The 26,661-nt window shown below is 42.3% G+C and overlaps 1 protein-coding gene and 1 pseudogene across 8 annotated transcripts in view; one reads left to right on the top strand and one right to left on the bottom strand.

The window, feature by feature from the left end:
• DOCK9 (dedicator of cytokinesis 9) overlaps positions 1-26,661 on the top strand; it is a 178,096-nt gene that overhangs the window by 91,673 nt on the left and 59,762 nt on the right. For 7 of the 8 annotated variants that reach the window (XM_040624053.1, XM_040624047.1, XM_008685005.2 and 4 more), the window contains exons 22-34: positions 79-165; positions 1,181-1,270; positions 3,180-3,295; positions 3,568-3,637; positions 4,460-4,585; positions 5,369-5,440; positions 13,473-13,619; positions 13,840-13,923; positions 14,604-14,715; positions 17,848-18,026; positions 18,498-18,611; positions 20,506-20,626; positions 24,909-25,042. In XM_040624053.1, coding sequence (XP_040479987.1) covers positions 79-165; positions 1,181-1,270; positions 3,180-3,295; positions 3,568-3,637; positions 4,460-4,585; positions 5,369-5,440; positions 13,473-13,619; positions 13,840-13,923; positions 14,604-14,715; positions 17,848-18,026; positions 18,498-18,611; positions 20,506-20,626; positions 24,909-25,042 — 1,452 coding nt within the window. Of the gene's footprint in view, positions 1-78; positions 166-1,180; positions 1,271-3,179; positions 3,296-3,567; positions 3,638-4,459; positions 4,586-5,368; positions 5,441-13,472; positions 13,620-13,839; positions 13,924-14,603; positions 14,716-17,847; positions 18,027-18,497; positions 18,612-20,505; positions 20,627-24,908; positions 25,043-25,875; positions 26,182-26,661 lie in introns of those variants that run through there. The other variant, XM_040624075.1, reaches the window with a different exon arrangement.
• LOC103657605 lies at positions 9,538-10,345 on the bottom strand (annotated as a pseudogene).

The raw sequence follows: 26,661 nt of genomic DNA, 5'->3' as shown, positions 1-26,661 counted from the left end.
CCCTGTGAACATGGTGTCTAAAGCCAAGATTGCTAATCCATCGGGATGTTTTTTTTTTCCCCTTCCCTATCTTCTCAGCATTATGGTCCAGAAATTAAATGGGTAGACGGAAGCAAGCCACTGCTGAAAGTTTCAACTCATCTGGTGTCCACAGTGTATACTCAGGTATGTGTTTTCCATTAGCATTAGCAGTAATTGCTCAGTGAATGAATTCACACAATTTTTTTTGGCAAAACGAAATCCTAATTGATACGTCATATGGATATATTTTTGCTCTAGAGGTCCTTCGTTGAAGAAAGTGCATGATAAGGTGCTCCTATGTACTGATATAAGTGAATAGTATAAGTAACATTTCTCAACAATTTCCTCTTTTATTGGAGGATCTTTGAAATCTTTTTTAATTACGCCAGTTAGAATGGCAATTATTGACAAGGCAGGAAACAACAAATGTTGGAGAGGATGTGGAGAAAGGGGATCCCTCTTACACTGTTGGTGGGAATGCAAGTTGGTACAGCCACTTTGGAAAACAGTGTGGAGGTTCCTCAAAAAGTTAAAAATTGAGCTACCCTATGATCCAGCAATTGCACTACTGGGTATTTACCCCAAAGATAACAGACGTACTGAAGAGAAGGGCCATATGCACCCCAATGTTCATAGCAGCATTGTCCACAATAGCTAAACTGTGGAAGGAGCCGAGAATCATATGGTTTCACTCATTTATGGAACATAAGAAATAGCAGGGAGATCGGTAGGAGAAGGAAGGGAAGAATGACTTGGGGGTAAACAGAAGGGAGAATGAACCATGAGAGACTATGGACTCTGGGAAACAATCTGAGGGTTTCAGAGGGGAGTAGGGTTGGGGGATTGGGATAGGCCGGTGATGGGTATTAAGGAGGGCACATATTGCATGGTGCACTGGGTGTTATACACAAATAATGAATCATGGAACACTACATCAAAAACTAAGGATGTACTGTATGGTGACTAACATAACATAATAAAAAATTATAAAAAAATAAATTAAAAAGATAAAATTTATTTTTATCTCTTTGATGTTTTCATTATTCTATGATCAGTTTCATAGTCTAAATAAAACATGCATGCTGCAAGCAGCAGATACTCCTATTTCCACAGCATTATGCTAATAGGCTTGCTGTCTTTCTTTTTCTTTTTCTCCCAGGATCAGCATTTACATAATTTTTTCCAGTACTGCCAGAAAACCGAATCTGGAGCCCAAGCTTTAGGGAGTGAACTTGTGAAATACCTTAAGGTATCAGATGGCTTTCTTAGGAACCCTTTTTAATGAGTTTGGGGTTGGGTTTTCTTTTTGGTGGCAAGTGTTATTCTTACCACTCAGGAACCTTGTAAGGATGCTCTTAGCTAGATACTCTCACGTTGATAGTTTCTGTGTGGTTTTAGAAGGTGACAAGAAGTGGACTCAGAAATAGGACAACTTCAGAACACTGTATGTTAACTATACTGGAATTAAAAACTTAATTAAAGAAAAAGCAAAGAAATAGGACAACTTCTGCCTTCATCCTCATCCCACATGTACTGTTTTTAGGCCCAACCCAAAACACATTGTTCTCTGCATAGAAAATCACTCACTAACACAAGCCTATCTGTTGAGTTCTCCCTGGGTGCAGAGCACAGTAACAGGCATGTAAGAAGCAGTGCTTTAGTCCCACCGTTAAGTAATTTCTAGTTCACTGTAGGAGATAACATAATGTTGGAGAATGTATGCTAAAAACAAATCAGCAACAACAATAACAAAAACTCTGAAAAAACAGAAAGAATGTACATAACCGACCCCAGTGTTGTGCAGGGGTTGGAGGCTCCCAGCATCATGGGATAGTGAGAGCAAGGTGGGATTTATCTAGGGGAGCTCTATCCAGAATGTGGTTCCATGGGAATATTTTTAAAAAGGAGAGTAGCTAAAAGAGCATCCTAGGCATGGGGACAAAATAGAAGAAATGTGAGAAATGGGAGCGCCTGGGTGGCTCAGTCGGTTAAGTGGCCAGCTCTTGATTTCAGCTCAGGTTACAATCTCGGGGTCATGGGATTGAGCCCCACATCAGCCTCTACACTCAGCGGGGAGTCTGCTTGAGATGTTTCTTCTCCCTCTGCCCCTCCCCCTGCATGCTCTCTCTCTCTCAAATAAATAAATCTTAAAAGAAAAAAAAAAGAAACGTGAGAAATGGAATACAAGTTTGTTTGTCTTCAGCAGGGAACATGGAATGAGAGTTCTGAAATCATTGCTTGGCCAAGTACCCTTTCAGGTACCTCACAGAGAGCCTTATGACTTCAAGAGGAGTCTTTGTGTTAGTTTTCTATTGTTGCTATAACAATTACCACAAACTTGGTGACTTCAAACAACACGAATTTATTTTCTTACACTTCTGTAGGTCCGAAGTCTGACACAGGCCTCATTGGGCTCAAATCAAGGTGTTATTAACATGGCTGAGTTCCTTTCTGGAAACTCGGGGGGTAAATCTATTTCCTTGACCTTTCCCAGCTTCTGAAGGCTGCCCTCATTCCTTTGCTTATGACCCCTTCCTACATCTCAAAGCCAACGATGCTCCATCTCTGACTGCTCTTGCCTTAGGCACGGCTCCCTGACTCTCCCCTGACTCTCCCCTTCTGCCTCCCTCTTCTGACTTTAAGGACCCTTGTAATGACTTTGGCTCCACCTGGATAATCCGGGACAGTCCCCATACTTGAAGGCCAGCCTTAATTCCCTTTTGCCATGTACCACAGGCACAGGTTCTGGGGATTAGGTTGTGACTATCTTTGTCCCTTATTCTGCCTACCCCTGCCTTCCATTGTTTAGATAAACTTCTTCCATCCTTGGTTTGGAACTGAGTAGAAATTGCTTGGGGTTGGTCTTTTTTTTTTTTTTAAGATTTTCATTTATTTGAATGAGAGAGAGCATGGGGAGGGTCAGGGGAGAGGGAGAAGCAGACTCCCCGCTGAGCAAGGAGCCCGATGCAGGGCTTGATCCCAGGACCCAGAGATAATGACCTGAGCTGAAGGCAGATGCTTAACTAACTGAGCCACCCAGGTGCGCCCCCCCCCCCCCCCTTTTTTTTTTTTTTTTTTTTTAAGATTTTCACTTATTAGAGAGAGCAGGGTTGGTCTCCTTTTAAGAAGGTAACACAGATGCCATTCCATGTCTGTAGAGTCTGCATGCAATGGAAGGCCACGTGATGATTGCCTTCTTGCCCACCATCCTAAACCAGCTATTCCGCGTCCTCACCAGAGCAACCCAGGAAGAAGTTGCCGTCAACGTGACACGGTAAGAGAGGCGGGTAGGCGGATACCTTCTTCCCTTTCAGTCTGTCCACATCTGGAGTACGGTCATACATATCTGGGATGCTAATATGTGTTGACCATTAAATTTAAGAAATTTCTTTTGATCCCATGTGTAGGGACCCCATCTAATTCCTTGTTTCCTTGTTTCCTGTGGTGCCAATAGCATCATCATTGTTCTGCAACTACTGTGTAATAATGAAATGTTTTCATTTTCACATTACTATTCATTGCTTTATTCATTTCTGTGGTGTGTAGGGTCATTATTCATGTGGTTGCCCAGTGCCATGAGGAAGGATTGGAGAGCCACTTGAGGTCATATGTTAAGGTATGTAAAATAAACGGTCCCGATCATTTAAATCTGTGGCTCTCCAATTTTCCTTCTAAGGACTTAATTTTTAAAAATCTACTTATTTTGGGATGAAACTTAATACCTCTGCTTTCTCTTCTATACCTGTAGCCAGTGCTTATATCTGAACGAGAGGAAGTCCAAAGAGGGGCAGCCATTCGTTTATTTACTTAATTTTATTTTTTCAACGTACGTTTCTTATAATGGGTTTTTACAAATAATAATGACATGGAATTTTAAAAAAAGAATTTTAACTTGCTGTTGGGAGGCCTTTGGTATAGCCCTATCATTTTCATTTTTCTTTTTCCCAACTAAAATTTGCAGTAAAATGGTTTCTCCTGGGATGAGAAGGTTAGCGCTGGCCACCATCAAGTAGATAACTATGTGGGACAGCAAGAGATGTCACTAGCATGGGTATCAACAGGTTCTTCATTTATGTAACACTATTCAAGAGAGTGGCGGTTACCATTCTGAAAAGTTACACACGTTCTATTTAGTCTTTATAGCTGTAGAATCAGGGCACCTGGTGTTGGGTGACACATTCCTTGAAGTCCTTGGGAGGTGGAGTTGTGGGCTGGAGGACCACTGACCTGAGCCAGGTGGTTCCGTATTGTGATGGGTTCCCTGAACGTATCCTGGGCTCCCTCTTTCTGTCACCCTTCCCTCCTTCTGTTTCCACACCTTCCTCTCCCACCCTGCACTTGTACCTCGGTCCCTCACCGCCATCCTTTGGAGCCTCTCCTGCTTTCAGCACATCCTAGATAACTGGGACATTAAAATATCTTTCCCTTTTCTTCAAAGTATGCTTACAAGGCTGAGCCGTACATTGCTTCCGAATACAAGACAGTGCACGAAGAACTGACGAAAGCCATGACCACGATTCTCAAGCCTTCTGCTGACTTCCTCACCAGCAACAAACTACTTAAGGTATGTTGGGGGGAGAGGGTGGGCAGTGTGGCTCTGCAGTATTGAAATCAATGGAAGAAAATCCAAACGCCATAGCCTGACCAGTTTACCCTTCTTATGCGCTTTTAGAGACAGTCACCACCTCCTGAAAAGGGGTAAAGAGTTAGTTCTTTGGGACCAACTTTGCTGCTTATACTTGTGCTATCAGAACTGCAAAATATAACTATATTTAAAGTTTCATGGGCTCTTAAGTTTTAAGAAGTTATTATATTCAGGTGAGCAGAGGACACCGAGTTGGAGATTATAAAGGCAGCATGAGCAGGGGAGGCTGAGTCAAGAGGAAAGATCACATAAATGAGTGAAACCATATGATAATTGTCTTTCTCTGCTTGACTTATTTCACTTAGCAACACAGATAATGAATCATGGAACATTGCATCAAAAACTGGGGATGTACTGTATGGTGACTAATATAACAAAATGAAAAAAAAAAATCTAAAAAAAAAAAGAGGAAAGATCACAGATCTAATCCAGCCGTGCCTCTCTTTGGCTTGTGCCGTGCTGAGTGCTGAGTGTATGCACCCAGCTTCTTATGGGAGGCTGTTAACTTGTTGTGGGACGTGCGGAAGCAGGAGAACAGTTGCCATGCACCTCTGGTCCGATAATACTTTGCCAAGCGGTTCAGCCCTGCTTTGGGGTCGCACCTGTTCCGTGTCTATAATGTTGGCAGCCTAAGAGAATAAACATCTTGCCTTCTAATTTGTTGTTTTTCTCACCAGGATCCTTTTTTTTTCTTTCTTTCAGTATTCATGGTTTTTCTTTGACGTTCTGATAAAATCCATGGCTCAGCATTTGATAGAGAACTCCAAAGTTAAGGTATGTCACTTCCTGTCAGGGCTTGTGTGGTGGCTCCTGGGGGGAAGGTCTTTTTGTTGCGTTTGTAGCTCACATTCATGAACGCTTTCTGTTGCCGGTTACGGTACAATTCTAGGTGCTTTCCAAGAAAGAAAACGTTTTATTCCAAGTAATAAAGCCATAGGGCTATCATAAAGTACTACCCTGCATTTTACAGATGAAGAAACTGAGCCTGGAGCGAGTTACTTGCCGAGGCCTCGCTGCGAGCGAGTGGGGGGGCCAGGTTTTGAGACCAGTCTGGTTCCAAAGCCCACTCTCCTGAAGCATGTGTTTCATGGAAGAGAGAAAGAAGAGAGAAAACTCTCTTTTCCTTTGTATAGCTTGGAAGGTTTCAAGTCTGTTGAAATGAGAGTAACAGTTTAAGCATTTATTTTAAATGTAGTTACCCAGTCTTAAACATGGTAGACCTTTCTCAGGGCCTTAGATGAGAGTGTCTGATGCTACTTCACGTCCTATGGAAGCAATGAAAGGACTCTGAGAGAACTCCTCGCTGAGGTGCTGGGTGTGTGTGGCGCTCTGGGTCCCCATGCTGAAGGTATCCTGCGGATACCTGTAGCCTATCCCTTCAGTCCGCTCTGGACTGATGCCTGTCTAGGTGTGACTGGTTGCTGCTGGCTGTCTGAGGCTCAGTGTAGATACATTTTTATAAGATTCTAATGTGGTGAACTCAGTGGTCAAGTGACAAAGTCCCTTTTGAGATATGCCTACTCTTGGAGTGGCCGTTATGACTATGAATGCTCTCTGCCTTGCACCGTGCGGGGTCTTGAGTCATGGAGAGCAGGAGGCCCGCGTGCAGGGAGCAGGTCATGGTGCCCAGCATTCCTTCACAGTGAATAAAGGGAGGACAGGGGAGCCACAGGGAGGGAGGGTGAAGATCTAGGCTCCCTGTACCAGGGATCTAGACTCTTGGAGAAAGCCGTGGGAAGGGCTGCTGGATTTTGTCAGGCAGAAGGTTGACAGCTCAGAACTGAAAGCCATGCTTTATCTAGTAGAGTGGGTACTGGTGCCTGACCAGGTGGTTTCCTTCTTTTTTTTTTTTTTTTTCCTTTTAATTCCGGTTTTAGTGCACAGGCAGATGCCAGATGGAGGTGGGCCCTACTTTCCACAGAGTAATGCACCATCTAAATCATGCCAGAACAGCCTGCCAAGTAAAAAACCTAGCAGATTGTCTACTTGGCAGTATGCAGCTAAGTGTGTGTGCCTGCACACACACATACACACGCACATACGCATGCGTGCACACATGCAGGTCGTTTGGACGTAGTACTTTCATGTTAAAAATGTCATATGCAGGATAGGCTGTAGGCCTGTCTTAGTTTGCTTGGGCTACCATAGCAAGTATCACAGCCCAGGTGGCTTCAACAATGGATATTTACTTCCACACAATTCTGGAGGCTCAAAGTCTGAGATCAAACTGTCTGTAGATTTGGTTTCTGAGGCCTCTCTCCTTGGCTTGTGGATGGCTTTCTTCTCCCCTTGTCTGTGCATTGTCTTCCCTCTGTGCATGTCTGTGTCCAAATCTTCTCTTCTTGTAAGGACACCACTCTTGTTGGATTAAACTCACCTTAATAACCTTGCTTTAACTTAATTACCTCTTTAAAGACCCTGTCTCCAAATACAGTCATATTCTGAGAGACTGTGGGTTAGGACTTCAACATACGAATTCAGTCCGTAACAAGGCCCCGATGGATTTTTCATTATCTTTGGCTCTAAATAAATGTAATCACTCCAGAAAGATTGGTGGCTTGAGTATATTTAAAAATATAACTGCTTTGTTCAGAAAGTATTCATTGAGAGTCCTCATTTATGTGCAGGCTCATGGGTTACAAAGTTAGGTTTGGTGTGGTTTGTGCCCTCACAGAGTTGAGGTGGGAAAGTGAACGACTAGACCATGGGAGCGAAGGTCAAGGAGGTAATGAACACTTTTGAAACACCCACAGAAGTATAAGTATTAGGCTCCTGGGTGGCTCAGTTGGTTAAGTGTCTGCCTTCAGCTCAGGTCATGATCTCAGGGTCCTGGGATCAAGTCCCGTGTCAGGCTCCCTGCTCAGCTGGGAGCCTGCCACTCTCTCTGCCTTCCACTTCCCCTGCTTTTGTGCTCTCTCCCTCTGTCAAAATAAATAAAATCTTTAAAAAAAAAAAAAAAAGGAAGCATAAGTATCAATAAGATCTCTTTCTGAGAACTGTATAGAAAATTTACAGAGTAATTTGATTGCATGGTTTTTTTGTTTGTTTTTTAAGATGCTAAATTAAACCGTAGAGATTTAGGGATGGTAGGGACCTGAAAGCTACCTTCTGGTCCAACTTCTCCCATATGCCATAGAGGTTGAGATGGAATATAGACCCTTGAGGTGCCCTGTCCAGGGTCACACAGCAGACCAAAGCCATGATAGACTCAGAATCGGCTTCTCCCGGGTGATCTGCCCTTTCCAGCCTTATAACTCAATTCGCCAGCACTTCTGGGAGATAGTTTTTGGAACTCTTTAGAAGAGACTGCTCAAATGCTACCATGCACAACCTTTTCTGCAACTTAATTATATCTTGGCCCTAAAAGAATATTCAGAGAGTTTTTAGAAGTAGTTTATTTAAAAATTGTTATCCAGTACAAAAAGAAACAGACTGGCATCTAAAAGGAGAAAGCTTAACCATAAGATAATTTACTATAAAAAGAGATTCAAAATACCTACTTACCACTTTGGAGAGCTTAACACTTCACTTTTAGAGGGCTCCCCTCTGACTTCTTCGGTGTCATTGACGCCATGCCACTCCTTCCCTGAATCACACATTATTGATCAAGGAATTTCTCACATATTTTGAAGGTTTTATTCGTTTTGCCTCATATCTTAGGAGTAGTGAGTTTTACGTGTTTGAATTAGTTATTTTTATATCCGTCTTTATTTACATCTTAAGATTTGTATGTCCTAGTCCCTGATCCCAGTGTTCTGAATTGAGGGAACAAGTTCATATTCACCATTCCTGTGCAGTTTGTGATTTCCAAAATCATATCAAATTCTCTCAGAGTTTTTATACTTATAGATGGAGGATTATTAGTAAATCCAGTGTGTTTATAATCCTGACCTTGATTTTTTTCCTCATTGGTGAGTCTTTCTTAAAATGCCATGACTAGGCCCACATCTGTCTAGTAGGGGCACCTGGGCCACAGATTCATGTAAGAGCCAGATGATGCTTTCAGTGCAGCTGAAAGTGCCCTTCCCAAGAATATTTAGCATAGATCAGCATTTGGAGGCAAAGTCTATGGTGAGCTGAGGCCTTGGGTGTATACTCTTGCTGGCAACAGGGTCATCCCATCTGCTGTGTATTTACGTAGAAGGAGATGCCCCTGGAAAACGTGTGTGCTGGTAGGCCTGCTTCTAGTGCTACACTCTTGCTGAAGATGTATGTGGCCGCATGTGTCCACCTCCCCATCCCAGCCAATCAAACTACACTTTGTGCCATTTGCTGAGGACGGCTGTGAATCAGAGCCTGCCTATGAACTAGCATCTAAAACAAGTGATTTCCTTACTACCGCAGATGGATATGCAGAGTTTGGATTGATTACATGGGACCGTGCCAGACTCGAATGTTCCATAGGTGACATGTGCTTGGAATTTACAATAGGCGGTTTCTGAGGAAAATACAAAACTGACCTCGTCAAGGCCTACTAAGGAGTTCCCAGCTCTGATCCCATTCTGCCTCTATGCTCAACACATTTTAGGTGTTTCTTTTCTATCACTTATATTTAGCAGCTGTAATTTCAGCAGACTCCTTTGGAATTTCCTCTCCTCCCACATTGAGTAAAGCCAAATCGCTAGCATTCCACAGGTGTACTTCATGCAAGTTAGAAAATGTGGCAGAGGAGAGGTGACTATATAACCTTAGTTAGGTGTTTAGCCTTCAACCATTTCCTGACTTAATTGAACAAGGAAAGAGCGTTCAAATGAAAAGTAGGGAAAGGATGGATGGTTCATGTTTTAGATGAACTGCCTGCACTTCCCTTAAACTGTATTTGTGAGCACCATAAGCACGTGATGGCAGAATGTGATTGTCCATACTTCTATCCACGAGCACGTGTTTGCAACAGTTGTTTGCTGTGCACAGAGCACAGGGGGTTATGCAAATGTCATAGATGGTGCATCGGCAGCCTTGAAGCTGACGGAGTCCTGGGAGGAAGAAGACATTCTGCTGGGTTCAGTTAGAGAACAATGAAGAAGGTGTATGTGTGAGCTCCAAAATGATAGATCAATGTGGAGGTTGGGTGGAACTTTACCTGGAAGGATGCCACATTTAGGTAGAAGACAGTGAGCATGAAGCAGGAGAAAGAGCTCATGCCCGGGTAAGGCCAGAAAAATGAAGTTTATTAGCTAATAGTCTTACTTATTATATCTCATGGAGCCGTAACATAGCCTGTAGAAAAGAGTTCTCTAACCCCTAGGGAGTAGAAGAACACAGTGCGGAAAAGAGAACCAAACATTAGAATGCTCCCTTGTACAGGAAGCAGTGATTTGGGTAGCAGCCACTGTCGGAGCCCAGAGAAAATGTGTCTGCAGACTGGCTGATAGCAGGGCCCTTCACGGCACGGCTGAATGTGGGTCGTCAGGGAGATCCCATTCCTGGGGTCAGGTGACAGGAGCTGAGCCGCCAACAGGATGGCACAAAGGTGTCAGGCTCACAGCAGGGTGGGGGGCATGGGGCACAGCAGGTCCACCGGAGGAGGCTGATCTGGTGTGGACAGGTGCTGGGCAGGCAGACCCCACACCGGCAGCATGTGTCAGAGGGTCAGGTGGTGGCTGGGCCACTGGGGACGCTGCAGCAGCACTGAGAGGAGATCCCACAGCAGGACATGGTCAGGAGTAGGGGTTTCGTCTGGCTGACAAGTGTCTTTGTGCCTCAGCGTCCTCTCCTCCGTGCTCGCGCTTATATATTCACTGCCCTGGACAGCTGCCCGTTATCCTAGATCACTTTCTTCCATTTTAGTGGATAGTAATCTCCATAACAGCATCTAATTACTTTGGTCTTTATCACCTTTAGATGCATCTTACCTCACTGTTTTGTTGCCAAATTAGGACTCCTGACAATAGCTGTTTGTTGCTGCAGGGAGAGCTTCATTTCAGTCTTCAAAGGCACTGAGTTGACGCCTAATCACGGAGCAGCTTGGTTGGTTGGTTGATGTGTTAATTATCCACCATTCTTCACCACATTGTCTCTCTTTTTAATAAAAACTTCCTATTATAGACATTTTTAAATAAACATGAAAGGAAAGAGAAAAGTTGAACGCATCTCATGTTTGAAGCTCTTTCACTCACTTTCAGCAGTTATTGGCATCCCGCCATCGTGACTTCATATATCCACCGTCACACTGTTTTTAGAGTTACTTTAAAAGCAGTCTCCAAATATTTTATCATTTTGTCTGTAAAAACTTGAGTGTGTCCTCTCTAACGGATAAAGCCTTTGAAAGAGATGGAAACACTGTACCATTGTGACAGTCAACAAAGTCATCGGATACCCTGTCTGTATTCGGTTTTCCCAGCTGTCTCAGAAATGCCCTTTTACAGTCAGCTGGTCCAGATCAGGATCCAAACACAGTCTGCACATTGCGTGTGGTTGAAGTGTCTCTGAAGTTTCTCGGATTTTCAAACTGTTCCTTCTCCATTTGTTTGCTTTTTAATGCAGTGTATTTGTTGAAGTTAGGGGCCCATTTGTCCTGCAGAATTTCCCGCATTGTAAGCTCGCAGTGTTACATGGCGTGGTCCTTTGTCCCCGTGGTTTCTGTAAACTTGTAGTGATGTTGAAGCTCAGTTCATTTAGGTTTGATTTGCTTTGGGGCAAGAATACTTCATAACTGGTACTACTGCATCACATCGGGGGTTATACAGTGTCTGTCTGCTTGTCCCACTTTTAGTTTTGATAGTGGTGACTAATAGGTTAAGTGGGGCCCACCTCATCCATCCATATAGAGTTCCCCAACCACGATGGCTGAGGGAGTCAGCCATCTACTAAGCCCCATTCTGAAGGCCTCAGGTATTTCTTGGGAGACCTTTTTTCAGGAGTAGCCAGCTTGCATAGCAGCAGTCATACCTAGTGGTCTGGGGTCCAGGAAGCTGATCATCTATTGAGGCTGACCCCTCAGGATATAGAGTTATTTTTTGCATATATAGAATAAAATCCCTTTGGAATTCTAATTTTACAGTTCTGTTTTTGAAAGTGGGTAAACTTCAAATACTTATTACTTGATCCTTCCCTCACTGGATTATTGAGTTTTAAGTTTGCAAAGACTGTTTTATTATTGGTTTGAGAATTGAGATTATTGTAAAGCTGGTGTTTCAAAATTCACAGTAGGTTCTGATATTTAATGCATAAAATCATGCAGAAATAACTAGATTTCAGTTCTAGTTTTAGAAAATACTGTTTCTTTGATACTGAGATATAGGTTTGGCTTGCAAAACGGAACAAAATAATGGTTTAAGTAAGACAAAAGGTTCATTTCTCTCTTTTGGAAAATTATAAGCCAGTAGGCAGCTCTGAGAGTGGGGGAGCTTATCCCCCAGGGTCATTCAAGGACTCAAGCTCCACTCCAATTATCCAGCCTAGGTGTCACCCTCATCTGCATGGTTGAAAAGCTGGCTCACCCACCACCACACATTCCAGGCAATGGTAAAGAGGACTTGGAAGGCAAGCATCCCATGGACATGGCTGGGAAAAACAGTGTTCCTCTTACAGCCCATTGGCCAGAACTCAGTCACATGGCCCTTCTCTGGCCTCAAGTTAGGCTGGGAAATGTAGTCTCTAGCTGGGCAGCAGTGTGCACCTGTGAAACCCAGGGGCTTCACCACTAAAAGGGAGAAGGAAAGTCAGTTAGTACTTACTGAATCTCTCTAAGCTTCCATTTTCTCATTTGTAAAATGGGGATGCAGATAGCCTCCCTGTTGTGGCTGTTAGAATCACATGCATGAGTGGATAAATGTCATGAAGCATATAATCCAGACCCCTTCACATTTCAGGTTCTCAGTAATTTTTCTCATTTATTGGGCGTGTGAGTGGGGAAGCAAAGTGTCAAAGAGCAGAAAGAACACAGGCCTTGGACTCGTGGTGGATCTGGGTTTGAATCTTTGTTACTTGTTAGTTCTGTGGCTGAAGACACATTTACCTGACCTCTCCAACCGTCTGTAAAATGAGGGTTAAAACTTACAAGAATTTAATGAAAAAGTTCATAAAAATGTGCACTAGTGCAGTGCCTGATGTGTGGAAGATATAGAGTCCATGATTGCTAATTGCGGAGATCTGTATATTTTCGTAGGTAAGCATTCTTGATGGGGAAAAATTATTATGTACAGTTAATTTGAAGAGGACTGTATCTTTCTTTTTTTATATTTTATTTATTTATCTGGGAGAGAGAGGCAAAGGGAGGGGTAGAGGGAGAGGGACAAGCAGACTCCCTGCTGAGCAGGGAGCCAGATGTGGGGCTCAATCCCAGGGCCCTGGGATTATGACCTGAGCCAAAGGCAGACGCTTAACTGACTGAGCCACCCAGATGCCCCTGAAGAGGACTGTTTCTAAGCAGATTCAACCGGTGACGTACAGTCTCTGATATCTGTTTATTTTCCGTTTGAATACTTGAAGCTTAAACCTGAGCCACTGTTTTCTAAAGAGATCTCTGAGAGGTACAGGCATTCAAGCCACCACAAGTATCCCATGAAAATGCAGCTCTGATGAGAATTTCTGGAGTAGAGGCACATCTCCACATTTTTACAAGTACCTCCGAGGGGATCTTTCTCAGGCTGAAGTTTGGGGTCTCAGGTCTAATGCACACTGCTTATATGAGGTATCAGAATACCTGTACAGTATTTTGAGAGAAGAAAGAGTAATTTCTCTTGTCTCATTTTAGATAAATAAAGTTGGAGCTCTGGGTTTTTTAAAAATAGGCTCAGGGATGAGATTTTTTTCCCCCAGAGGGTTATTTAAAAATAACACAACATTTGCTCTGAATTCTTTTTAGTTATTGCGAAACCAGAGATTTCCCGCATCCTATCATCACGCTGTGGAAACCGTTGTGACTATGCTGATGCCACACATCACTCAGAAATTTCGAGATAACCCGGAGGCATCTAAAAATGCAAATCACAGCCTTGCTGTGTTCATCAAGGTAGGGACCTCAGGGTGCAGAGGGTGTCGGTCAAGTGGTGAAATGTTTATTCGAGCAGTGATTGGTATATAGTAGGTGCTCAGTCGATGCCAATGGCTCATTTTTATGCTATAGAATAAACTTATTAACACTAAATGCTGATTTCAACCTTACTTTCAGGGGGAAAAAAAAAAAAAAGCCTGGGCCTAAAAACTCACCTTTGTGGTTTGTTTCTCTGCAGAGATGTTTCACCTTCATGGACAGGGGCTTTGTCTTTAAGCAGATCAACAACTACATCAGCTGCTTTGCTCCTGGAGACCCCAAGGTAGCGTGTGTGTTACACACTGTTTTTTTGTCTTGATGATTGACATCCAGAAACCCACCTGTTTCTCTGGGCTCACGTCACAGTTTTCTTTCCATCCCAGAGGCACTCTTGTCCCCTCTTTTGGAGATACTAACTAGTACTAACTAGTACTTGCATTAATGTGTAAGATATTAGGGATGCAGTAATTCGGAATGTAAAATAAACATACGGTTTTCTCATAAATAACTGAAAAGACTTCTCAACTGCAAAATTAAAAGTATATGTGTTGTGAATCATAGTTTATTTAGCAGGATGATAGAAGTAACCATGTAGCCTTTCTCTGGTAGAATTACCCATCTCCTGCCTAGCGTGTCTGTTTTAAAGCTCTGCCTTACTCATTTTTTTATTGTATTAAGTCTGTGTCTATTATTATAAGCTGCCTGAAATCCTTTTTGAAGTAGTAGGAGCATAAATAATAAATGTCCTTAGAGTCAGTGGAGGACATTGTTTAATGAAATGTATTCCGAATTTTTAAACAAAAGCCTACAGCCATTCTAAAACCTAAAACCTAGCACAGAGCATGCAGTTTTAAGAGGGTCGGGAAGCTAACGACTGGGTGTATGATTTCTAATAGGTTCTTAGGATGCTGTACAAAGTATTCATTGAGACATTTAACTTTCACTAACCATTGTTTCCTGCAGACCCTCTTTGAATACAAGTTTGAATTTCTCCGTGTGGTGTGCAATCACGAACATTACATACCTTTGAATTTACCAATGCCATTTGGAAAGGGCAGAATTCAGAGATACCAAGGTAATCTATCTTTACATACGTTAATCAGAGTCTTTTCACAAAAAACCATTCATTTTTAATAAGAAAAGAGAATTGATTCAGATATGACATTAGAATTTTCTGATTTTTTTTGTTGATGAATTAATTTTTTTCTTGTTAAATTTCCTTTTAAAAAACTATTGATAAAATGTTGTATGGGAACTTACTTGTCAGCAAACTTATTAGATGACAGGTCATGTCAGTGTGACTCTTTTTCATTGAAAAATTCCTTTGCTTAAATAGAAATTCATTTTACTTACTGTAGTTTGTTTTTATTTGTTTCACTTTTCCTTTTTTCTTATGAATTAGCTTTTCTTTCACCAACTGTGGAGTCAAATGACACTCCTGTAGGTAGGTGTGGGGTGTGACGCTTGCTTTCTTGCATTTTCCTCCTTTAAAAGAAAAAGAATGCAAGTTATTGCTGAAATGCTTACATATGCACTTCATTTAGGCATTTCCCATATCCCTGGATCCGTTTTTAAATTCACGATAAACCAGTGAATTTATTCTCACTGTAGCTAAGATGCTGCTGTAACACCCCTGGGAGGGATCTGGGTTTTGCTCCTGGGGTCGCCAGGTCCTCTAGGATATCTCTTTAAGAGGCCAAACAAACAAATGCCCTGCTTTACTCCAAAAATGTATTATTCCACCATTTTCATAGTCCTTGTCCATAGTGGTGGCAGTAACCTAAATCACAAGCAACACGGCTTTTCACATGCGTTTTATGTTTGCATGTTGAGTCTTCAACTGTTCTGTATCTTCTTAAAGTTTGAAGAGAGTAAACTCAGAGCTTTCTTTGTCTTACCAAAGTCAAACGAATCAAATTAGTCTGTCAGATCTGCCAAGTAATATTACTGAGTTTAGTGCCTTGTATGTACCTGGAGATTGTTTATTTATGCTGAGAGAGAGAAAAAGCAGAAGGATGCCACCAAACCATTAACGACACCTAAATCAACGGCCTCTGTCAGAGAGAAACACACAAAAGCATTCGTTCAGAGACATAAATATCTTTCCCCAAGATAGACTTGGACTGCCTTTTAAGGAGCCGGAAGGGGAATTGGGGCCCTGAAGTTGGCATTCATGCATTCAACAAATGTCAATTTACCTGGCACCAACCGTGTCTAGGATGCACATGACTTTGGGAGGCAGTCTTGGACAACAAGGATGAATATCTCTGGCTGTTTTACCGAAGTGAAGTATGTGCAGTGTTAGTGATGAGGGCTGAGGAGAGAAAACTAAAGCAAAGAGGAGGGGTATGAAATGGGCAGCGGGGCATCCGACATAGGGTGGCCAGGAAGGGCCTCGCTGCGAAGGTGACTTTGGGTGGTAATCTGAAGAAAGCCAGGGATTGAGCGTCCTGGGTTGAGGGGACAACTGGGTATTTGGCATCCTGAATTCAACCTGGCCCACCTGTCTGGTCTTACTCCCCACTCTTCCCCACACTTCAGACATTCCTGCTGACTCCCAGCTCCTCAAACATGGCCTGCCCACCCCTGATACTCCTCAGCCTCACACAGCCACCTCTCTGGGGGAATCCTCACCTTCCTCCCCAGATAGTCACTCAGCACCTCGTATGTGGAGCCTGCCAGGTCTCCTGCTGCCCTCTCCCGGACCCCATATGCACTCCAAACCTTATCTCACTCCCCTCATCCCTCACCGCAGTCAGTTACTAACCCACCTTACTTGGAGACTGTGACTTTCTTCCTTTCTCCTCTCAGGGTACTGAGGGTAGTCCTTTATACCCTGTGGCTGGGCAGTGAATGTGTGCTGATACCCGCCTTCCCCTGCACCCCGCAGGGCCGTATTGTTTGTCCTGCAGAACTGAGGGATGTGAAATCCTTCAGGTGCCCGGAAGACTCATATAAGCTCTTAGTAGAACTTCAGGGTATTTGGTGCCAAGGGGGGCTGCTCTCAGCAGGTGGGTGTGGGTCACCTACAGATAATGTACCTTATGACACTGATAGGAGTCCATGTTTTTAGCATTCCCCTTCCTCTTCCTTCTTACCTGTTCCCCCCTTCTCTGCACGCATGCGCAATTAAACCCATGGTATTTTCCTAAGGGTTTTATGTGAGTTCAAGCTGTGCACTGTCATTCGGATAAACAAAGCTTAAAAAAACCATACAGTGGACATGATTATTCTGGAGAGATGGATACTTTCCCTTGCTTGTGCATAGGACTTGGGTCAGTATTTTGTATAGGTTTAACTAATATGAAATCAAAGTCAAAGAAGAGGTCTATAGATCTATAGATTTCCTCTAGTAATGGATTCAGTATAAGAATTCAGGTCCTAGCTACAGCTTACTGAAAGGAGTATTTCAGCTTTAGAGGCATGTGTAGCCGCTTTTATTTACCCTCCTTCAGTAGATTTCACATTTCCTTCTATCTGTTCTCTGGAAGAGCTTTCCATTTGATCATTTAGCTAGCTGATGATTTACTAGTTTAGTTTGGTGCTTTATGTATTTCAGTATTAGTTTATATTATTTTTTTAAATTTGCTTTTAGAGGTGCAGAAGTATTAAGTATATTTTTTAAATTTTTTGTTAAATAAGTTCTTTATTCAGGGACAGCAGAATAAAGAGGTTATATGCTAACTTGTTCATTTTAAACACATTGGGTTTTAATGGGAATATATAGGCTTTCATGGCCAGGAAATGGATTAATGAACTCAAGTAGTAAAGAAAATTTTAGTAGACCATGTATATTTGTTCTTTTTTTAATTACATGTTTGTTTTGTACAAATTACTTCTCTATAATGTCAATTAGACAGTAATTTTATTTTTTACCTTCATGTCAATAACAAAATTTCATTTGTAATATAACATGTTGTATGTTCTAAAAATTGGTACTAAAACTATTCACTAACTTAATATTTATGTAAGATGTAATTCTTCTAAAATCAAAATCCAGTGCAATTGCCTGTATTTAAATTTAAGAGTCTGAGGTAATAAGGAATAGAGCAGTATTTTAGATAATCGACCTTTTCACACTTGAAGCTAAGTCTAATCATCCGTTGACAGACAGGGTGGGCTGAATGCAGACGGTGGGTTTGGCTTTTATTTTAATTAAAGTACGTGATAGCCTCTGTAACTAAAGCAGTTTCTATCCTCATTTCAGATCTCCAGCTTGACTACTCACTAACAGATGAGTTCTGCAGAAACCACTTCTTGGTGGGACTGTTACTGAGGGAGGTGGGGACCGCCCTCCAGGAGTTTAGGGAGGTCCGGCTGATTGCCATCAGCGTGCTCAAGAACCTGCTGATAAAGCATTCTTTTGATGACAGATATGCTTCAAGGGTGAGTCACTCCAATGGAAGGAAATATGGATTGATAAATGTCCTTAATTTTAAGTAATATAAAGATAGTAATATAAAGAAAGTAACCTGTTAGAAAATTGGTGGTAACAGAACCAAGACTCTTCTCTTTTTACACACTAAAATCTAGTAGCGCTGTTTATTTAATTAATTATTTAATTAATTAATTTTTAAAGATTTTATTTATCAGAGAGAGAGAGTGCAAGCAGGGGGGGCAGCAGAGGGAGAGGGAGAAGCAGGCTCCCCACTGAGCCCGATGCGGGGCTGGATCCCAGGATCCCAGCATCATGACCTGAGCCGAAGGCAGATGCTCAACCAGCTGAGCCACCCGGGCGCCCCCTAATAGCAGTCTTTATAGGAAGGATCCAAAGGCAGGGGATGGCCAGTGCCAGCTCAGACCCTCATTAAATCTCAGAGCCATGGGATAAACTCATGCCGTGTGCCTTTGTTTCAGAGCCATCAAGCAAGGATAGCCACTCTCTACCTGCCTCTGTTCGGTCTGCTGATTGAGAATGTGCAGCGGATCAACGTGAGGGATGTGTCGCCCTTCCCCGTGAACCCCGGCAGTGTACGTAAGCATACACACCCAGACACATCCTGCGTTTTTTCCCGTGGCTCCTGTAACCAAGCAACAAAAATGGGGTGGCCAAAACCAACAAATTCATTGTCTCATAGTCAGGAAGCCAGAAGTCCAAAGTCAAGGTATCCGCAGGGTTGGTTTCTTCTGGAGGCTCTGTGTGAAAAGTGGGTTCCGTGCCTCTCTCCTAGCTTCAGGTGCTTGCCCAGAATCCTTGCCTTCTTTGGCTTGCGGCTGCATCATTATAGTCTTGGCCTCTGTCTTCTGTGTGTATCTGTATAATCTCTGATGTCCTCTCCTTTTCTTAAAAGAACAGCAGTGATTGGATGTAGGGCTCCTAATCCAGGATGACTTCATTTTACCTTCCATCTTAATCACATCTACAAAGATCCTATTTCCAACATTTTGAGGTTCTGGATGAATATGAATTTGGGGGGGGACACTATTCAACCCAGGATACACCCATTCTTTTTTTTTTTTTTTTTTTGCCACTAAAACCATAATAATCCACAGTACTCTTGATTAATTGCATTTTTGGCTAAGATGGGGTCAATCAGTAAACCTTAGACTCTTAGGTTGAAAGATCATTATTAAAACCATGTTTTCCTGATGGACAATATCTTGTAAGACATAAGGACTTTATCTGTATAGTCAACAAAAATCTATGGCGAGAGGAGGTTAAAAAAAAATGCGTAGTTCTAACCTGTGTTCTATGAGAGCTCAGGGCTAGCTCTAGTTCTGATGGTAACATGCTACACAGTCTTGGAAAAGCCACATCTTTGGGCTAAAGTTTCACTGTGTCCGTAGAATTAGAAAGTGTACTAGATGTCAGGGAGGTCACATGAGTGACACAAGGCCCCACCTCCAAAAACTGACCACTTTAATTTATATTATCTCCATGCAGTCATTGGAAGATGTATTGGAAATTAAGTTGGTTGAAGGGTGATCCCAGAAACGATCTCAAAATGTTTGGGGTGGAGAATATCTGCTGTTCATTTGCACACGCGCTACCAGTGTAGTAATTTCCTTTTCCCTTTTATTCTGGATGCATAAACAAGCTCAGTTGTTAGTCTTTCGAAAACCTTGTAATTATGGCATATGCTTGGGGAGTTTTCATGTGTGTTTCTGTCCCTTTCCCCCCACAGTGATGCATGTTTTTTTCTGCTGTCTCTCCACCTCTGAATACATGTCCTAAATAATGGCGCACCAAGACACGCCGTACGTGTAGAATGTGTTTTGTAGTTTCTAAGGGCACTAATCTCACCCCCTACAACATTGTATTTCACATGTGTATTCTCTGAGCCTGTCTGCTCTTCTGATCTGAATAAGAAATTCAGGGTATAATGCTTCCTCTTTGTCCTTCTTCAATTCTGAGAAAATCACCAAAGAAAAATCCCTTTTATGACAGAACTTCAAAATTAACATAATTTCTCCACTGACTGGGAGTTCACACGAAGCTGCAAGCTTGTAGATCTTTTCAGTGCTGCTTTTGTAAGTCACTGTTGCTCATTTGGGAGGATTTCTGATGTGAGAGAAAAACCAGTGTTCCAGTTAAAAAGAGCATGTGAGGCTTTTTCTGAGGGAAGAAACAATCTAGGGAAGTGTTGGGCATCTGAGCTCTGGAAGGGGAGCGTGCTAGACCTTCTGGGGCAACAAATAGTGACTTTATAGACCAAGACTGCTCTGCCCGCAGACTTGCGCCCCGTCTGATGCATCCACCAGCCTCCTCCGTCCTGCCCGCCAAGCACCTGCTTCCCCCATGCAGTGCATCTGACCGGCCAGGTTCTTGTGTCCTGCGCTGGCACATGCCCTGACACTTCCAAGAACAGCTGATGACTCTTGAAAGTCATCTTTGCTTATTTCTTCTCTCTCTCCCCTTGGACAGACTATGAAGGAGGAATCGCTCCCGCTGCCAGCCGCGAACCCACTGGTGACGCCGCAGAAGCCTGGCATCGCACTGGACAACAGCCTTCACAAAGACCTCTTTGGCGCCATCTCAGGCATCGGTAAGGCTCGGTGCTCCGTTTGCTTCCCTCTGGCCTGATTCTGAGAGTGCCTTCATCCAACAGCATGGGAGCTGCTCTGGCTGTCACAGGAGGACCTTGGAGTCTGAGTTTGTGCCTTGAATGTTCTTTTCCTGGTTTTGATATTTAATGATTAAAACCCCTCAGCTCGACCCTGAAATACAGACCCCTCAATTCTCATGCATTGAAGATTTGGTAACACCTAATCACGTGTTTGTGCTGTTCACTTTTTGTTAATGCTTATATTAATTTATCATTTTAAACCTTCAAATTGGATTTTTAGAAGAGGAGTTTTTAGAAAAGGAATATCTTTGCAGGTGTGTGTGGGGGGGCGTGGGCAGGAAATTTGTGGTGATAGTGATTTTGATGAAATGTGAAAGGATAATTACTAAGGAGATAGTGGTCTATGGCAAGAATACAATTCTAAAATCAGTTTTCTAAAATCTTCTTTCCTAAAATATTTTTCTCTCTGACATAATGTAAGAGCAACCCCCATGGGGGAAGAAAACAGATGGCATAAATCGAGATTCAAACTGAGTAGTGCTCTGTAAGAAAATGCCTGAGAAATGTACTTATTAATATTCTGACTAATTGAGCACCTGTACCAACTCCTTCATAAAGGTAATGGTACAAAAATAAAGTAGATGTGTCTTCACAGAATTGTCATAAATACTCACAGGTTTATTCTGTCTTTATTTCTCTCTTTTACTACATTTGAATAAATTAAGCATCCTGCTATGGCCAGTAGGTGGAATTAACTCACTGGGCAGAATAAAGGGCAGTCCTCTTAGCAATTTAATTTGCGGTATTGTTTATTCTGAATTTACGTCCTTACCATCTGTGCTGTTCTTGATGTCAAGATGCTATTTCATGTAGGTGATGAAAGTGAGCAGAACGTAAAATCAGAAGCCCCACACCAATGTCCAGATTTATCCTACAGTACCAGTCTTTAATCTTATTTATGCTTACATGTATTTTTCATAGTTGTAGTTATCTCATTAGGCATCGTAAAGATTAAATGAGTTAATTCATGCAGAATGCCCAGAGCAGAGACTGGCATGTGGTGTTTGTATTTGCCTTTCTCCTGGGGCCCTCACTCTGTTTTCTTTGCCCTGCTCTGCCCACACACCCAGTCTTTGCTCCACGGGTGGGAAAGGGACTTTCATGGGAAGATTTTGTCTGCAGGAGTTCACAGCACTGGCTTTAAGGTCAGACAGAGACAGTTTAGGATCCAGACTCCATCAATTACTAATTGCCCTGGGCAGCATGTCTCTCCTCTTCGCCCTCAGTGTCTACATCTCCAAAACAGAGTCATGGCAAGGAATGGAAAGCCCCCACAATGTGCACAGTGCTCGGCACGGTGACATGATCTGACTGCCATCCTACCAAGCACAGTTCTTCAGTGTTATGTATGCTTTGTGATACACTCTCAGTAGCCAGTTTCATGACTCTTGGGGCCCAGGAATGTGCTGAAATCTTAACTCCCTGACCAATACTCTGTAGGATTCAAGACTCTGTGGAAATGATTAAACTAGAATGAGGCAATGCTTTGACGCTGACTTTATTCTCCAATTCTGCATCACCTTGTCAGGGTGTGGGATGCCTTGAGAACGAAAGATGAGCCATTGGGTATCATTACCAAGACTCGAATGGCATTAATGACCTTTGGTTGCTCTGTTCATGATGAAGTTATGCAAAGTACCTGAGACTGATTTAATCCCTTTTCACTCTCTTAAATTTCAAGATCTGAATCCCCTTTTCATAGGAATTCACTCTAACAGACTTGTTTATCCTCAGGCTTCATCTCTATTACCCCCCATCTTTAGAGCTAAATCCTTGTTCCCTTTTAGGAATGCCTTCCAGAAAAGCCCCCACCTTTGATCTGGGTTTGCTGGTTTTCCGATAGCTTGAGCAACTCTTCTTTATTTACCAAGGAGTTTCTAGTTAACTCGCATCCTGGTGCTGATCCTTCAAGAGTAGGCTTTCTCTTTACATCTCTGTGTAGTAGAAATCTAGTTTCCTCACCTATTGAGACTGCACCTTCAGCATTGTTTTTAAATGCCTTTGGAACATGGTGCATGAAGATTTCTAGAACTGATTCATTGCCTGGATAAAAACTGCACCGAGATTATATTCATTTTAAAAGGCACACATTTCTTAGGCTCCGGGTTCCTTTTTCCACCTGCTCACTGTTTTGCATTGGGCTGTCTGTACAAAGAAGACAGAGGTGAACCAAACTTCTTTTCATTTTACTTCTGTAAAATGTTGTTTAAGATTTTTTAAATGCGCTGGGCTGAGATATTAAGTACACACACACACACACACACACAATGGGAAAAAATTCTACTAAACATGTTGATTTTGATTTATTGCATTTCCATCTGTTTGCCTCAGATTAGGACTCCGTTTCTGGAACTGAGCCTAAAATCCGGGGAATTTAAGGTTTAATTTTACTTTACTAAAGACCTTTTTCCTCATGATCATTATGTTCTACATTAAATATGAAGTCTGGTAATATTAGGAGGACTGTAATTATAATTTGGTCATAATGTGTGTTTTATCTCTAAGTATAGAAAAAGGCTCATAGTTTTTTCATAGGTTTTTACCTGTTCCCCATGACAATCAATCACACAGTTTCTGTTCTGGGATGAGGGAGCCTGGGGCCAGTGGTTTACATGTTCAGCTGTCACTTACATTTTCAAATTCCCCTGGCTCTTCTTTTCTTAATTTTAATAAGCTGATTCAGTTTCAGGGATGTTGGTGTTGGATAAACCTGAGTGTTATGTAGAGGGAGGGATTAACTTAGAAGTGTTCCAGGGGCACCTGGGGGGCTCAGGACGTGATCTCTGGGTCTTGAGATTGAGCCCCACATTGGGTTCTGTGCTCGCGCAGGGTCTGCTTAGGATTCTTTCTCTCCCTCTGCCCCTAACCCTCTCACACTCTAAATAAACGAATAAATAATCTTTAAAAAAAAAAAGAAGAGGAAGAAGGAGGAGGGGGAGAAGGAGGAGGTGGAGGAGGAGAAGGAGAAGGAGAAGAAGTGTTTCAGTCCGTGGCAGCTAATTTGTATCCTAAAATCTGAAAATGGCCGGCCTGTTCTGAGGTGTTGGGGAATGGCATCTTCCGTGTGGGTGTGGGAGGCCATGCTTACAGCTTGCTGGAACACGGTGCCAAAAGGCTCCTCATACAGTGTGCACAGCCAGCCAGGCCTTTCAGCTGGAGGTATGCCTTTTGGTTCAGGATGGAACGTACAAGTTTGACAGTTGTTTTAAATTATGTGATATACTTCAATCTTATCTAAGCAGGAAGTCAATCTATTACTTTTTAAAATTCCATAGTACCAAGGTGGGGGCTGATTTCTGACTTCAAGCGCTGTTTTTTCCATGGATGTCACACATTTTATTTCTAAGTTAGGTTTCATTTCTGCTCAGAACTGTTGCCGAGATTCCCGAGCATTCTCCATTCACAGCATGCTTATTGCCACAGTAATTTTTTCATCGAGTCCCCAACAGTTCTGTTAGGTACTTGGAGCCAGATAACCTAATTAGTTCTTATATCTGAACAACTTAATAGGCATTTGGAAAAAATATACATAAATTTAAAGAGAAATTCTTTTATTTGTAATAATCACAGCCCTTACCAGTGGATGTGTAGGTACTGCTCAGCTTCTCAGATTTGGAATCAGCTTGCTCAGCACCCTCATCATTTCCTGTTCCACATTGATTTTCCCCCAGTACTTGCTTTTTATCATAGCAGCTGCCAAATACCTAGCTTCACAAAGATACGACATCATCGAAAGGAAGGTAGCATGATCTAACATTGAAACTACAGTTTCGGCAGATGTCAGGCATCATCGTGTTTTTCTTGAAAATGTAAAACATCCCAAGACACCCCTGTGAGTTTCCTGGGGCACCTCAGCATACAGTTTGCATACTGTGATTTATTGCGGGTTTCATTTTTTGATTCGATAGTTGTAGGTGGATTTATCTTTTTAATTTTTTTAACATCTTTATCTCATTCTGAAACTGTGTGTTCCTTTAGTCTGAGAAATCAAAGGTGGCTTCATGTAAGTGAATTCATGGTTATGCCTGAATGTTTCAGATTATGGCCTGGTTCTTTAAAGGTGAGGTAGTTGAATGAAACTCTTGAGCCAACTTAACAAAAAAAAATAAGTGCCATAGAAACAGTTTCCCTTAAAGTTCAGTACTGTCTTTATTTTGTTGTATCTCACCAAATCTTTGGTCTTGGTTTAATTTCTGTTTAGCTTCTCCATACACAACGTCAACTCCAAACATCAATAGTGTGAGAAATGCTGATTCAAGAGGATCCCTCATAAGCACAGATTCAGGGAACAGCCTTCCAGAAAGGAATAGTGAGAAAAGCAATTCCCTGGATAAGGTAATTTCTTTTCATATAATTTAAGTGTTTCTTATAACTAATGGATTTAGCTCAAAGTAAACCATGCATCATGTTCTGGTGTTCATTAAGTGTGACTTTCTTATTTTTAATAACTCAGTTAACCTGGAGTTATTATTAGAGTTATGATCAGAATATTGTCTAAGTTTGGGGCCCATTTCCTGAGACCCCTCAATTCCTGTTTCCAATATTTCACATCAGGGCAGTGTTTACAGTGGAGGACCTTGAGCAAATAGTTCGGCAGGTTGGACAGGTAGGGAGATCAAGATGCCACTCGTTTAGAATCCCCATGGGCTGTAAGCCAGAGAATACGTTATCTATGCAAATGGGTGTTGGGTCCAGAGCCGGTTCCAGAGCCAGGTCCAGAAAAGTTAATGGATCATCTAGGTGATTCAGGGATAAGCTTTTATTGGAAACCTTCTTACACTGGTACCCCCAAACACAACACATCCTCCTTATACTTAACACTTTTTCTTGAAATAATCAAGGGTCAGACTATTTGGAACTTTGTGGGAATGGATAAAGCTTGAATTTAAACCTGAAACAACGATAGATTGCTATTGCCTTGGCCACTGTTATTCCTAAGCTATTTCAAGTTAAGGCAAGCACACATACCAGCAAACAGGTGAACCACTTGGGGATATAGTTCTAGTTCTCAGAAATGTGCAAAATGCCCTTCTTCAGCATCAGGTTTGTCATTGTACCTGCGTTTCTGCCTTCAGTGCGGTTCCGTTAGAGGTGCGAGCATCTCAGTGTGGGTGTGTGTCATGACGTGGTGAACTTTCCCCTTGACCGTGACTTGCCTTCATGTATAGAGTGAGAAGCTGCTCAGGAGGCATTCTGCTTGCGTCATGCGCAGTGCTGGAGAGGAGGAAGAGAGCTGCCAGTCAGCCAGGAAAAACCGGGTCACTGTGGATTTTTCCCTTCTAACAATCCCACCTTTGCCAGAGGAAACTTTGCATGCTGCACCTTCCCTCCCACTGCAAGAAGTATTGGGTTCTCCTAGTGGCCCTGGCGAAGGGGGTGGGCGAAATGATGCATCCACGCTACGGTTTTGCCACTAACTGTACCTGTATTTCTTCCTATAATAAAAATACTCATGTATGTTATTAATTAAACTTGTTTACTGTATATTTTTTCCAATTGCCCACCCAGTACCTTGAATGAAAGATATTTTTTTATTGATCTTTCTGCTTTGGTATTTGCCAAAAAAATTAAAAATCCTGCTTTCAATTGGAAATATAACTTCAAAGATTTTAAAATCTCCTGTGTTTTTATCAGGTGATGAGATTCTTGTTCTTTTTTTTTTTTTTTTCCCAATGTGAACCCCTTAAACATGTAAACTTGCTGTCTAGTGGCAAAACTGTTCTCACCCTGTGCCCTCTGCTTTCTGAAGTTTGCAGTGTTGAGCTAAGCTGATGAGGGAATAATCTCATCAGTTTAGGGTCTTTGGCCAAGCTCTGCTGAGGTGTCCTTATTTGTCCCTATTGGGTACCTGCCTATTGTTTTCCCCCCAAGGGTGCCCCCACAATGTCAGCTGAATGACAGGGACTCAGCCCCAGGCTCTCGTGGCTGGAACACTATAGGAGTGTAGATTTTAT

Source organism: Ursus maritimus, unplaced genomic scaffold (genome assembly GCF_017311325.1).
Source record: "Ursus maritimus isolate PB19 unplaced genomic scaffold, ASM1731132v1 scaffold_10, whole genome shotgun sequence".
NCBI classification, from domain to species: domain Eukaryota; kingdom Metazoa; phylum Chordata; class Mammalia; order Carnivora; family Ursidae; genus Ursus; species Ursus maritimus.
This window is presented reverse-complemented; position numbering and strand designations above follow the sequence as displayed.